General features: G+C 57.2%; 1 protein-coding gene across 1 annotated transcript in view; it reads right to left on the bottom strand.

The window, feature by feature from the left end:
* Nucleotides 1-616: 616 nt before the first annotated feature.
* The window catches only part of SGTA (small glutamine rich tetratricopeptide repeat containing alpha), a 31,227-nt gene continuing 17,067 nt past the window's right edge, over nucleotides 617-14,776 (bottom strand). Inside the window, exons 5-13 of the mRNA XM_017507462.2 lie at nucleotides 13,973-14,072; nucleotides 11,864-11,968; nucleotides 10,754-10,892; nucleotides 9,810-9,872; nucleotides 8,073-8,110; nucleotides 6,264-6,353; nucleotides 5,965-6,083; nucleotides 4,269-4,660; nucleotides 617-634 (exon numbers count right to left, since the gene is read on the bottom strand). Of these exons, the coding sequence (XP_017362951.1) occupies nucleotides 5,969-6,083; nucleotides 6,264-6,353; nucleotides 8,073-8,110; nucleotides 9,810-9,872; nucleotides 10,754-10,892; nucleotides 11,864-11,968; nucleotides 13,973-14,072 (650 nt within the window). The 3' untranslated portion in view covers nucleotides 617-634; nucleotides 4,269-4,660; nucleotides 5,965-5,968. The remainder of the gene's footprint in view (nucleotides 635-4,268; nucleotides 4,661-5,964; nucleotides 6,084-6,263; nucleotides 6,354-8,072; nucleotides 8,111-9,809; nucleotides 9,873-10,753; nucleotides 10,893-11,863; nucleotides 11,969-13,972; nucleotides 14,073-14,776) is intronic.

The raw sequence follows: 14,776 nt of genomic DNA, 5'->3' as shown, positions 1-14,776 counted from the left end.
ATGAGCACCCGGCAGGACATCCCTGCTTCGGAGGTTGTTTTCTCCGTCATTTTAAAAGGAGACCCAGTTCTAAGAGCAAATGACTAGGAGGAGTGGGTCCCTAGGCTCTGGCCTGGAGTGGCTGCAGGAGGAGCCACACCTTGTCCCTTGCAGCCCTGGCAGCTGTGGGTGCACATGGGTGCCTGAGGGAGAGGCCGTGGCCGGTGCGCCCCCTGGTTGCGCCATGCAGAATCGTTCTGAATTTCTGAGGCCACATCCTGGATGCCAATGGTATGTATGTATGTATGTATTTACTTGAGATGGAGTCTTGCTGTGTCGCCCAGGCTGGAGTGCAGTGGCGCGATCTTGGCTCACTGCAACCTCCAACTCCCAGGTTCAAGCAATTCTCCAGCCTCAACCTCCCGAGTATTTGGAGTATAGGCGCGCACCACCACGCCCGGCTAATTTTTGTATTTTTAGTAGAGACAGGGTTTCACCATGTTGGCCAGGCTGGTCTCGATACCATAGTAAGACCGGAGGGAGGGGAAGGAGGGAAGGGAGGGAGGGAAGGAGGGAGGGGAGGGAGGGAAGGGAGGAAGAGAGGCACATATACCCCTGAATCTAAAATTTAAAAATAGGCCAGGTGCAGCTTCTCCTCCTCTGTACTGTGAACATTTGAGGCTGAAGTGTTCTCTGGGGAGGGGCCATCTTGGGCACTGCGGAGGGCTGAGCAGCGTCCCTGGCCTCCACCCACTCCATGCCAGGAGCACCCTCCCCGACCCCACCCCAGTCATGACAACCACAGATGTCCCCAGACATCATCACCCTATGTCCCAGGGAGGACAACTGCCCCCACTAAGAAGCACTGATCCAGCAAGAGAGAAAAACACTGCCCCCAGCACTTTGGGAGGCAGAGGTGGGCGGATCACCTGAGGTCAGGAGTTCGAGACCAGCCTGACCAATGTGGTGAAACCCCATCTCTACTAAAAATACAAAAATTAGCCGGGCATGGTGGTGCGTGCCTGTAATCCCAGCTACGTCGGAGGCTGAGGCAGGAGAATCAGTTGAACCCGGGAGGCGGAGGTTGCAGCGAGCCGAGATCGCACTCCAGCCTGGGTAACAAGAGTGAGGTGCCGTCCCAAAAAAAAGAAAAAGAGAAAAGCACTATTTGCTTCCTCCTTGTGGCTTCCTGGGACTTACTCTGGAGGGGTTTGCAATGTGGCCCTTGCAGGGTCAGGCTATGCAGGAATGGTGCCCCAGGCGTGTAGAGTCGCAGACAGCGAGTCTTCATAATTCTGTAAACTTCGAGGTTCAACCTACTCCAGGAGCCCCGAGTCACGACTTACACGAAACCCAAGTTTAATTACCATTTGTTTGCTCCGTGTAATATTCAGAAATACCCTATTTTTCATTTGTGTGGGATCAAGCAGTCATTGTCTACGACACGCTTCTCACCAAGCTGCACGGAGAAGCCGCTGGCTCTGGGAGGTGACAGCACCCCACCCCCACCCCCTCTTCTCCACCCCGTGGTGATTCCAAAACAGAAACTTTCTGCAGGTCTCTCGAACGCTTGGGCTGGGTTCTGGGTAAGGTGGGAGGAGGCTGTGCAGGCTTTCCCGGTGATGGAGGCCAGATGGGAGGAAGTGAGCCGAGGTCGTCTACGGAGACTGAAGGGCGTGCCGGCTACAGGTGGGATACTCAGCGCCTGTGACAGCGTCCACAGGTGTGTCCCAGAGTGGGATTCTCCAAACGGGCATTGCCATCACCTGGGCTGCCTGTCTACAACGCAGATCCGGCCGGGTGCAGTGCCTCACGCCTGGAATCCCAGCACTTTGTAAGGCCGAGGCAGGCGGATCACCTGAGGTCAGTTCAAGGCCAGCCTGGCCCACATAGTGAAACCCCATCTCTACCCAAAATACAAAAATTAGCCAGGTGTGGTGGTGCACACCTGTAATCACAGCTACGCCGGAGGCTGAGGCTGGAGAATTGCTCGAACCTGGGAGGCGGAGGTTGCAGTGAGCCGAGATCACACCAGTGCACTCCAGCCTGGGTAACAAGAGCAAAACTCCATCCCAAAAATAAAATGCAGGCCGGGCGCTGGGGCTCACGCTTGTAATCCTAGCACTTTGTGAGGCCGGGGTGGGTGGATCACCTGAGGTCCAGCTACTCAGGAGGCGGAGGCAGGAGAATCGCCTGAACCCGGGAGGTGGAGGTTGCAGTGAGCCGAGATTGTGCCACTGCACTCCAGCCTGGGTGACAGGGCAAGACTCCGTCTCAAAAAATAAATAAATAAAAAACAATGCAGATCCGATGGGAGTGGAGGGTGCAGGCTAAATATATGAGGCAGGTCACAGAAGGACCACTGGGTCTTAAGGTTTGGTGGGCATCAGAGTCACCCAGAAGGCCTGATGAACACACTACTGGGGCCCACCCAGGTGTGTCTGATTTTTTTTTCTCTTGAGATGGGTGTCACTCACTGTATCGCCCAGGCTGGAGTGCACTGTTGCCACCTTGATTCACTGCAACCTCCGCCTCCCGGGTTCAGGTGATTCTCTACCACGGCCTCCTAAGTAGCTGGGATTAGAGGCATGTACCACCACACCTGGCTAATTTTTGCATTTTTAGTAGAGATGGGGTATCATCATGTTGGTCAGGCTGGTCTTGAACTCCCGACTTCTAGTGATCCATCCGCCTGGGCCTCCCAAAGTGTTGGGATTACAGGCGGGAACCTGGCTATAACTTATTTTTGAGACAGAGTCCTGCTCCTTTGGCCAGGCTGGAGTGCAGTGGTGCAATCATGGCTCACTACAACCTCCACTTCCCAGGCTCCAGTGATCCTTCTGTCTCAGTCTCCTGAGTAGCTGGGACTACAGGCACCCGCCACCAAGCCTGCCAAATTTTTTTGTATTTTCAGTAGAGAACGGGTTTCATCATGTTGGTCAGGCCAGTCTCGAACTGCTGACTTCAAGTGGTCTGCCCGCCTCAGCCTACCAAAGAGCTGGGATTACAGGCCTGAGCCACCGCGCCCGGCCCAGGGAGCACTTTCTCCGTCCACAACAAAACCCTGTGCAGCAGCCTTGGGTTGGGGCCGGGACAGGCCAGCTTTCTAGGCTCCTTCCTGCCTGGGAGAGCCGTTGTAAAAGGGAGGTGCCTTTGGTTACAGAATTTCTGGTGTTATCACATGCAAAAAAAGCAACCAACAATACGGTCACACTCTGCTGAGGACCAACGCATCTCACCTGACCCAGGAGGGACCCTCTGCACCGTGATGCAGCTGGGGGCGGAAGCCGAGGGAAGAGGGGAGAGTAGAGGATGGCCGTCTGGAACCTCCTGGGACCGGTGACCCAGGAAGTACAGCTCCAGGCATCGAGGGGATTTACTCACAACCAGCCCAGCTGATTTGCAAAGTCCGCTTCAGGCGTTTTCTCAAAGTCTGGGGTTGCGGGGGATAGGTGGCGCCAAGGTCAACGTGGAGACGGACAGAGGTCACAACGCCTATTTATTTCCCACACGTCACGCCCTGCACCCGATGGGCTCGGCACACGCCTCACCGCCGTGAGGGGCTGCAGAGCCACGGGGGCCCCGTTCCTACTGTTACCTACGACACACGGTACTGCGCCTACCTCGCAGACGGCCAAGACCCAGGGATCCCCAGGATGCTCCGACTGCCAACCCTGCTGCTGGGACCGCAGCGCCGTGGGCTCACCTGCCACCCCCAGGCCCCAGGAGCCAAGGCAGGCCCCCCACTGTCTGGCTCACAGCTGCTCTCCTGGTGGCTGTTTTAGGGCCAAGGTGGGTGGCACCAGAGGTGCCCCGTGGCCTCGACCTGGAACTGGAGGGATGAGCTTCCAGGTGGGCCCTGGGCCTGTGAAACACCCAGGATGGAAGGACAGCAGGATGGGACACAGACAGAAATGGCCCAGCTGCCTTCCCTGTGCCCGCGGCTAAGGCAGCCGGGACAGAAGGTCATGATGACACTCGTGGCTCTCAGTCTCGAGGACTGGAAAATGAGGGTGGGCGGAGGGGAACGCGTGTCTGCCCACACGCGCACCTGGAGAAAGTCACAGAAACTGGTCCTATGCACCCACGATGGCTCCTGGCCGCGGAGGCGGGGGGTGACTGCAGCTGCCTCCTAGATATGTCTGCCGGTAGAGTTCCTCATGCAAAGACACACGGCGCGGCTCGGGGCTGCAGCTGGCAGTGAGCTCTTCCGAGCAGGCACGGGGCCCGCGAGTCCGGGAGGGCGACTCGGAAAGCACTTCTCAGGACGGGAGAGTTCCTGCACACACACCACGGGAGGGGGCGGGGGCTGGAAAAAGGCTCCGGAAGCCACAGGATCCGCCACGCGGCTGAACGTGGAAGCTGCCGCTTCGCTGAGAGGGGCCAGGAGCACCCCAGGATTCTAGAAAATACTCAAGTGATGGGCTGTCTGGGGCCTGGGAGGGAGGTCGCTGCTGGGCTGCGCTCAGCTTGCTGGCTCTTGTTTCAAGAAAGGTCTGGGGGCTATAAGGGAGTTACAAAAAGGGAGTGGAGGAGGCAGAGACAAAGGGAAAATCCATCTTGACATGCAGGTCCGAGGTCTCTCTCTTCCCCTCCCTCAGGCAGTCCAACAGGAGGAAACAGCAAACAACCAGAAGGCTTCCAGTCGGCCAGGGAAGGACGCGGTCACGCTGGGAATGGCTGGAGGGGGACAGATGTGACGCGGTCAGAGCACAGGTGGAGACCCCGGCTGCACCACACACTCTAGGCAGGAGGAGAGGCCCTCTGCCAGGGACCACGCCAGCTGTTTCAACGAACGTCAGTGCCACAGCCACACCGGAAGCATTCCGGACACTCAGGGCCACGTGTGGCTGGTGGCGCAGAGAACGCCGCCACGATCTAGAAGGGTCTGCAGTGCGGTGGTACATTGGGTATGAGGTTATGTTGGTGAAAAATCCACCTCAACTATTAAAAAAAGAAAAACAAGTAAATGAAAACTTGTTTTAAAAAAGAAAAGAAAAGACTGGTAGAAAAGGTGGCCGCAATATGAACGTCAGTTGCCCTGGGTGAAAAGACAGGTTGGGCTGAACGCGGGGCTCACACTTGCCATCCGGAACTTTGGAAGGCTGAGGTGGGAGGATCACTTGAGCCCAGGAGATTGAGGCTGCAGTGAGACGTGATTGTACCACTGCCCTCCAGCCGCGGTGACAGAGCAGGATGGTCTCAAAGTAACAACAAAAAAAGATTAAGGTTGTTCTTGCTGCTTTTTCACATGTTTGTCCTTTAAATTTGTCTACAGTAATTCTGGTTAAAAAATGAGAGTGTGTACACGAGGGACGGCCCCAGCAACGGTGACAAGATGAAGAGGCCACGTCGGAGCAGAATGGACACACCCTGGGAGGCCCGGAGCCACCCGCCCCAGGGAGTCGGCGTCTGCTGCGGATGGACAGGATGGACAGGGAACCCCGGGCCGGAAACCAAGCCAGCCACGGGACCCTGGAACCCATGGAGGACTCCGAGTGCATTTTTAAACAACTCTAAGTGCAAAAGCTGCTCACATCGAGAAGGGGACAAAAAAATCCCCCACAAAACATAGGCAGAACGCTCGGATGTGCAGTCAAAGGCAGGTCCGGGCTTGTCCTTTCCACCACCCGACAACCTGGCTCCCATCGCCCAGGTGGCAGCCCCGACGCTGCAGAAACCAAAAGCTTCTGCAGGGGGGACGCCAGACACCAGACCCCAGCCCTCCCAGGAAGCCGTGGCGTCCCCCTCATCTCCACCTAGCCCCGATTCACAGATGGGAAACAGGCGGGGGAGAAGGAGTTGGCGGCCACCTGGAAAGGGGTCCAATGCCCAGAGACGCCCCCACCTGCCTCAGCGGCTCAGGGCAACCTTCTGAGCTGGACGTGCTCAGGACTCACTGTCTAGTGCCCAGAGGGGCTCTACAGTCCCCAGGCAGCACTCCTGCTGGCCGCCCCCCTGCCCCTCAGCCCCGTGTACTCACGCGGCGTCACTCCTGCTGGTCGTCGTTGCTGGCGCTGGGCGTCCGACTCCGGATCTGGCTCCTGAGCTGCTCTATCAACTCTGGGTTCTGCTGCTGCATCTGCTGGGCAAACTGCTGACCGCTGTGGGGAAGGGCGCGCAGGGCTCAGCGGGGGCCAGAGCCTGCCGCTGCCTCCATCCATCGCCACCTGACCTCCTGACCCCTCCACCCCACAGACAGATCTGACTGCTCGTCAGAGGACGCCAGGCCCTCCGGAGCAGGGGGACGCCGCCCACATCCTCCTTGAAGCAGGTCCACTCACGCCTGGATGAGGCTGGCCAGGTCGTTCTGCGAGGGGCTGGTGCCAGGAGTTCCCAGGGGGTTGTGGCCGCCCGAAATCATGCCGGACATGCTGCAGGAGAAAGCGCGTGACCCGCAGCCAGGACGGCCCGATGGCCACCCCCACTGCAGCCCCTCAGCAGCGGCCGGGGAGAGATTCCCTCTCGGCTCTTCACCTTCTCGCACAGGAGAGGACTCTCTCTCACCACCCAGCAGGCCTCCCGGGCCCAAACCCACCCTCTGAGTTTCACCCGCTTTCCCACAACGCCCTTCCTTCTTCCGCCTAAAGACCATGGTTCTCAGCCAGGGGGTGATCCTGCCCCAGAGGACCCCTGCAATGGCAGCAGACATTTCCAACAGCCATGCCGGGGTTACGCCAAGACTGGGGTGGGGGGTGCTCCTGGTGTGCATCGAGTGGAGGCGAGAGACGCTGCTCAGCACCCTGGAGTGCCCAGGACGGCCCTGCCCCAGAGACTGGTCCAGCTCAAATGGCCACGGTGCTGTGGCTGGAAAACTATGCTTTAAGATTTGACCATGGGCCGGGCACAGTGGCTCACACCTGTGATCCCTGCACTTTGGGAGGCCGAGGCCAGTGGATCATCTGCGGTAGGAAGTTCAAGACCAGCCTGACCAATATAGAGAAACCCCGTCTCTACTAAAAATACAAAATTAGCTGGGTGTGGTGGCACATGCTTATAATCCCAGCTACTCAGGAGGCTGAGGCAGGAGAATCGCTTGAACCCAGGAGGCGGAGGTTACAGTGAGCCGAGATCGTGCCATTGCACTGCTTGGACAACAAGAGCAAAATTCTGTCTTAAAAAAAAAAAATATTTGACCACAGGCTGGGCAAGGTGGCTCATACCTGTAATCCCTGCACTTTGGGAGGCTGAGGCAGGAGGATCACCTGAGGTCAGGAGTTCAAGACCTCCTGGCCAACATGGTGAAACCCCGTCTCTACTAAAAATGTGAAAATTAGCCGGGCACAGTGGCGGATGCGTGTAATTAGAGATACTTCAGGAAGCCGAGACAGGAGAATCACTTGATCCCACGAAGAGGAGATTGCAACGAGCCAAGATCGTGCCATTGCGCTCCAGCCTGGGTGACAGAGTGAGACTCCGTCTCAAAAAAAACAAAAAAAGAACTGACCATGAAAATGGGTGAGCGGTACCCCAATAAGCACAGAGTTTATTCAGGGGCTACCTGATGAGCTAGCAATTGCACTCAGGTTTATACCCAAGAGAAACGAAAACAGAGATTGACACAGAGGCCTGCACACCCGCGCTCAGAGCGGCACCACCCATGGCAACAGAGGTACAGACAGCCCTGATGCCCATGCATAGATGCACGGATCAGCACAGCGTGGTCCAGCCACACTGGAATATCATTACTCAGCCATGAAAGAAGGAGGCCCCGACCCAGGCCCCAGCACAGATGCACCCTGAGGACACAGGCTCATGGGGAGATGCCAGATACAAAAGACCACGCAGTGTGTGATCCCGCTTCTGTGAAACTAAAGGACAGGCCCAGCCACAGAGACAGGAAGCAGACGCATGGGTGTCGGGATGGGACAGGGGTTGGGAGTGACGGCTGATGGGAGGGGGCTTCTTTCGGAGGCGATGCAGGGTGCTGGTGCTCAGTGGTGGTGACAGTTGCATGACAGTGTGAATGTCTTTAAGGCCATCAAGGACACTTTAAAATGTACACTTTAAAATGGACAGTTTCAAGTAAATTTCCCTGCAATAAAAAGACATTTAACCACGAGAAGACCCGAAGACATGCGGTTGTCACTTACAGCTGCTGAATTTGGGGATTGTTCATTAGGCTTGAAGCCTGCAGGAAAGAACACTTTGTCAGGACAGAAAGCTCCAGGCACATCCTTCTCTTTCATCATACACTCTGCATCTGAACTGGGCTTCCTTCCGGACCCCAGCACGCCGACACACGGTAAGAGCCGGCCACTGGGTCTTTCTTACCCTTTTTCCCACACTTTCGTCTGCCGACGCACGGGCTGTGACCTTCACGTTCTATTACTGACATCCTGTTTTGGGCTCTTGCTTTAGGGGCGATGTGGCAGCGCCACGGCGTTGTGTCGCTGGCTGCCGCCGTTTCGCCGTGTGGATGCGTTTTCGTTCTTTATCGTAGCTGCTGTCTACTTTAGCATATTTGGTTGGTTTTTACCTCTGCTGTATCAGTAAGCAGCAGCATGGCTGGGCGCGGTGGCTCACGCCTGCTATCCCAGCACTTTGGGAAGCCAAGGCAGGTAGATGGATTGAGGTCAGGACCTTGAGACCAGCCTAACCAACACGGTGAAACCCGTCTTTACTAAAAATACAAAATAAGGCAGGCGTGGTGGCGCGTGCCTGTAATCCCAGCTGCTCAGGAGGCTGAGGCAGGAGAATCACTTGAACCCAGGAGGTGGAGGTTGCCGCGAGCCAACCTTGTGCCGCTGCACTGCAGCCTGGGTGACAGAGCGAGACTCTGTCCCAAAAAGGATAAATAAAAATGACTGAATGAATAAACAGTACCGTATTGGGCACTTTCTCACGTTAACTTTCCACTTGGGATTGATTATTCCTTTGGACCTGTTGAAAGTGGGTGGCTCAGAGTTGTGGCAAACTCTCTGTGTAAAGGGAGTGTGTAAATACCCCCAGCCTTTCCAGACGGGGTCCCTGACCCAACTACTCAGCTCTGCTGCGGCATCATGAAAGCCACCACTGACACTACGTGTATGAATGGGCATGGCTGTGTGCCAATAAAACTTTATTAACAAAACCCAGTGGCGGGCCTTATTCTTCCAACCCCAGATGTCTGAAGGCAAAAGGAGTTTGTGCCATGGTGAGACAGAGAGGCCCCTTGAAGGGCTGGGGCCGCTCACCCTCCATCCCATGGTGAGTACAGGGGTCCTGGACCAGCTGGGACGTTTTTCTGACTGCCAGTGAGTCTGAGGGCTTTTCTCTCCCTAACAGCCTTAGGTGAGTCCCTGCCCCTTAAGGCGTGGGGGCCTGCAGTGTAGCCCCAGGGCACACCGACCTCTAGGGCACACAGGCACCACAGGGGGCTCTCCGAGGGTCCCAGCCAAGGAACCCTCTGCCACAGGCCACTCCTTTGAGTGCCAGGCATCGGGAGGCAGCACTTGCACCCGGCGCTCTGGTTCCTCGCCTGAACCTTGGAAGGGAGGCGCGGCTGTGCTGTGATCAGCGTCTCTGCACTGCGAGGAGGGACCCACACTGGGGCAGGGATGTGCTCTCCCTGGGTTATTCAGCCAGGAGAAGCAGCGCGCTGTTTTTGGTGCTCATTACTGATAGGTCTTGCTTGGGACATCAACATCGAGGACACTGTGATCGTCAAAGCTGAGGGCTGGGTGTTCCTGACATGGAGTGCTGGGGACAGCCCCACAGACAAGAACCATCTGGTCTCAGATGCCAGCAGTGCCGTGAGAGGGAAGCCCTGGCCCACAGCGCTGACGTAGCAGGTGTGGGCTGGGGCATGGCGGGGCCACCAGAGGGCAGGGAGGAGGGTGGGTGCTTACCATGGTCATGAAGCCAGGGTTGTTCAGCAGGCCGGCGATGTCGAAGCTGCCCGCGCCTCCAGTCTGGGGGTGAGATCAGGTGCCACGATGAGTAAGCCCCCTTGAGCCCAGAGACAACGGCCCCTCGGGGCTCAGACATTCTACCAGCCCTGCAGCCAGAGGCTGCTTTGAGACAGGCAGCACGCAGCGCAGGCCAACTGCGGGGCCAGCCCAGGCTACCACCCACACGTCTATTTCCTGTATTTGCCTGCTTTGACATCTTGGGGCCTTGCTGGCCTGGCAGAGCCGGCCCCTCTGGGAGTGGCCAATTCCCAGAGATAGCAAACGACTCCCCCAGGAACGCACTTTGAAATACAAACCCACCGACCTAGAACCCACACCCCTGGCACCTCTCCGATCACCCCAGAGCCACGATCCACCTGCCCCAGCCACCCCCAGCCAGGGACCAGACGACCAGGGCAGCCCCCAGGCCTAGGTCCAGTGAAACGGCTCCAACTGGCCAACCCGAAGCCTGCCCACCCAGCCTCGCCACAAAACCCACAGCAAGGGTCCGTCTGTGCCCCTCCCCACCTCCCGCCTAGCCCTGCAGCCGGCCTCCTGCTTCCAGCGATCTGGGAGCACAAACCCACTCCTCACAACAGTCACTTCCGGCCGGGTGTAGTAGCTCGCGCCTGTAATCCAAGCACTTTGGAGGCCAAGATGGGCGGATCACCTGAGGTCAGGAGTTCAAGATCAGCCTGACCAACATGGTGAAACCCCGCCTTAAAAAAAAAAAAAAAAAAAAAAAGTCACTTCCACAGGCGCGTCTCACCACCAACTGAAAACAGACCCTGGACCCTCACGACACCCAGGTTAAGCCGAGAGCTGGTGGTGCCCCTGAGGACCTGTCCCCGCCCGCCACAATCAGCCCTGCATTCTGGGGCCACTCGCCCCGCTGCACTCACAGGGCTGGGGGCCTCCCGCAGCTTCAGCTCCGCGATCTTGAGGTTGGACTTGTATGTCTCGTTGTCGGGGTCCAGCTCCAGGGCCTTCTTGTAGTAGGCCACGGCCTCCACGTGCTTGTTCAGGCTGGAAAGCGCCAGGCTGGGGAGAGCACCGGGGACAGACTGTTCCCATCTGCCCTGCTCTGGGAGGCCACGCCCAGGCCCCCATCCCCAGCAGCCTGGCAGCCCCTGCACACCGTCAACTTGGCGGAGGCAAACCTGGCTTTCAAGGGGGCCAGAGTGGGACTGAGGGAGACAGACACGAGAAGACCCCTGCGGCACAAGAACTGGTGTCCCCACGGGGCCACACAGGACTTCAGGGCCCGAGAGGGCTGAGGAGGGAGCAGGCAGGGGTGGGGTCACGGGAAAAGCGTGGATGTGGTCTGTGCCCCGCTTCCTGGCACAGGGCACCAAGGACCCTTGGAACCTCTGACGGACAGACATGTCTCCCGCCATCCACAAGCAGCCTGACCCCCACCTGAGTCTTCACTACTGAGGTGATTCGGGGGCCCCTACAGAGCCCAGGGTGGGTCCTGGGGAAACCAAGCAGGTGGACAGGGCCCCTCCCTCGGCCTCCCAGGTGACCCAATCACACAGATTTTCAGCAAGAGCGTTCAAAGCAGCAGGCAGAGGCACCCTAGTGCTGGGAGGGCAGCACTGGCCCCACGGGGCACAGGCTCCTGCCCCGGGGACCCTCCTGCCTCGCCCTCGGACCCCTCCTGTGACCTTCATCATAAACCAGGTGCTGCTCTCCTGAGCTCTTTGAGCTGCCCGTGCAAGCAACGGAGCCTGAGCGGGGCCTGTGGGAACCCCAGTGCACAGCTGGTCGGTGCGCAGCAAGGGTCCCGGGATCTCCAGCTGGCAGCTGATACGGGGTGGTCTGTGGGACTGCGCCCGTGGCCTGTAGGGGCCACGTTAGCTCAGAACGGCTAGTGTCGAGCTGAACCGACCGGGCTGGGAGAAGCGGGGCGGGTGTGGAAAAGGCCACACGGGAGGAAGCAGGAGCATGCAGGAGAGGAAGGGCCCGAGAGGGACTGGAAAGATGCCTGCGGACGGCACTCAGGCACTCACCCCATCCTGCCGTAGGCCTTGCTGTAGGCCGGGTCTATGCAGATGGCCCGCTCACAGTCCTGCACAGCACCCGCGTAGTTACCAAGTTTGCTGTAGGCCGCGGCTCTGGGGAAGAAAAGGCAGGGCAGGTACCTCACCAGCAGCTCTGAGTCCAGTGGGCGGCCCCGAAGGGAAGCCTCAGCGCTGCATTCCTCTCCCGCTTCCTGGAGGCACAGCCTCAGTTTCCCGGTCTGTAAAATGGGGCTGGTGGGGAGAGCTGAGAGGTGTGGCTGCTGAGGTGCTTTTAGAAAGATGCGGGCTCAGAGCAGCAACAGCCACTCGGGACTGCGGCTCTGGATTTTATTTACAAAAAACGTTCCGACCCACAGCTGTACAAGAGCAATGAGTGCAGGAAACGCACACCAGTTTTATCATCAAATTTACTGACGTATCAGTAAAAAAAGAGCTCAGACCAGGGCAGGGCGCAGTGGCTCACGCCTGTAATCCCAGCACTTCGGGAGGCCGAAGCAGGCGGATCACATGAGGTTGGGAGTTCAAGACCAGCCTGACCAACATGGAGAAACCCCGTCTCTACTAAAAATACAAAACTAGCCGGGCGTGATGGCACACGCGTGTCATCTCAGCTACTTGGGAGGCTGAGGAAGGAGAACTGTTTGAGCCCAGGAGGTGGAGGTTGTGGTGAGCCGAGATTGCGCCACTGCACTCCAGCCTGGGCAACAAGAGCGAAACTTGGTCTCAAAAAAAAGAACTCAGACCAATGTGAAGGCCCAAAGCTCTTGGCTTACGGCATCTGAATCGATTTCACCATTTTCGTGTTTACTGTTTCTCTTTACGATTTTTTCAAAGTACAGAGAAGCATTAAGTGGAGACCACCCTGACAGGCGGCCAGGAACCCCGCACGTCCGCTGCAACTGTTCTGTAAGCCTAAAAGAGATTCAAGATCGCAAGTTCAAGGAAAACATAACTCTCAACTCTCCATATTTTGGATTATTTTCCTGACTTGACATTCGCGTGGAATGCCATGACACCCGATTTTGTTTGTTTTTTTTTTTGGAGACAGAGTCTCACTCTGTCACCAGGTACCAGGTTGGAGTGCAGTGGAGTGATCTTGGCTCACTGCCACCTCCACCTCCCGGGTTCAAGCACTTATCCTGCCTCAGCCTCCTGAGAAGCTGGGACTACAGGCAGCGCCACCACACCCAGCTAATTTTTGTACTTTTTAGTAGAAATGGGGTTTCACCGTGTTGGCCAGGATGGTCTCGATCACGTGACCTCGTGATCTGCCCACCTCGTCTTCCCAGAGTGCTGGGATTACAGGCATGAGCCAGCACACCTGGCCCTGATTTTGTTTTTATGTACTTATTTATTTTTGAAACGTGGTCTTGCTCTGCTGCCCAGGCTGGAGTGCAGTGATGTGATCTTGGCTCACTGCAACCTCTGCCTCCTGGGTTCAAGAGATTCTCCTGCCTCAGCCGCCCAGGTAGCTGGGACTACAGTCATCTGCCACCAGCACAGCTAGTTTTTTTTTGTTTGTGAGACAGAGTCTGTCACTCAGGGTGGAGTGCAGTGGTATGATCTTGGCTCACTGCAACCTTTGCCTCCTGGATTCAAGCAATTCTCCTGCCTCAGCCTCCCGAGTAGCTGGGATTACAGGTACCTGCCATTACGCTAGGCGAATTTTTGTATTTTTAGTAGAGACAGGGTTTCACCATGTTAGTCAGGTTGGTCTTCAACTCCTGACCTCGGGTGATCCGCCTGCCTCGGCCTCCCAAAGTGCCGGGATTACAGATATGAGCCGGCATGCCTGGCCCTCAGACTAATTTTTTTACATTTTCTGTAGAGACAGGGGTCTTGATATATTGCCCAGGCTGGTCCTGAACTCCTGACCTCAAGTGATCCTCCCACTGTGGCCTCCGAGAGCACTGGGCGTGCCGCCTGATTTTAAGATCAGCATCGACTCTCTCTGACCCCCCCTGCTGGCCACCTGGGACTGCCGGTGAACCCCCATCTACCGTGCAAAGGCCTCTCCCACCTCTGGTCCTTGCTGAGCACCCGGGAGGCCGCCCCTGCACCCAGCCGCACTGCCCTGGGCAGGCCCTGAGCTGGTACCTGTTGCAGAAATAGACGGCGTTGGCAGGGTTGAGCTCGATGGCCTTTCCGTAGAAATGCACAGCCGCTTCAAAGTTTTCCACTTTCATCTGCTCATTTCCTAAAGAGAGAAAAACCCCGGGGCGTTCACAAAGACTGCGGGGCCTCGGTGCCACACACAGCTCTTCTGGGCGACTAGAATTCAACAGACGTGGGCTTGGGAGGCGTCTGCATCTATGGGGGGTTCTCTAGTCGCAAGTGGTCATCTCTGCACCCACTAAGGGAGACGGAGGTGGGGGCGGCAGGGCCTGGCCTGGCCTGTATCTGACAATGGTGGCTGTCACTGCCTGGATGGCGACGGCTGGGAATGGAATGGTTAATGCGGCTCATCAGCCCAGGGAGCGAACTGTCTCTTTTGCTATTTTTTTTGGAAAGAGCCCAGGTGGAGGCCTGTGTTCTAGAAGACTCGTGTGATGTCTTCTGATTTCACAGGCAATGCAGCTTCTAAGGTACAGCTGGTGGACGGTAAAAAGCCCAGCTGTGGCTGGGCACGGTGGCTTATGCCTGCAATCCCAGCACTCTGGGAAGCCGAGGTGGGCGAAGTGCGAGGTCAAGAGAGTGAAACCATCCTGGCCAACATGGTGAAACCCTGTCTCTACTAAAAAATACAAAAATTAGCTGGGCCTGGTGGTGCACACCTGTACTGCCAGCTACTCGGGAGGCTGAGGCAGGAGGATCGCTTGAACCAGGGAGCCAGAGGTTGCAGTGAGGCAAGGTCACACCACTGCACTCCAGCCTGGCGACAGAATGAGACTCCCTCTCAAA

The sequence above is a fragment of the Cebus imitator genome, unplaced genomic scaffold (genome assembly GCF_001604975.1).
Source record: "Cebus imitator isolate Cc_AM_T3 unplaced genomic scaffold, Cebus_imitator-1.0 Scaffold375, whole genome shotgun sequence".
NCBI classification, from domain to species: Eukaryota; Metazoa; Chordata; class Mammalia; order Primates; family Cebidae; genus Cebus; species Cebus imitator.
Note: the sequence above shows the minus strand (reverse complement) of the source record. Positions and strands in the feature narration are given on the sequence as shown.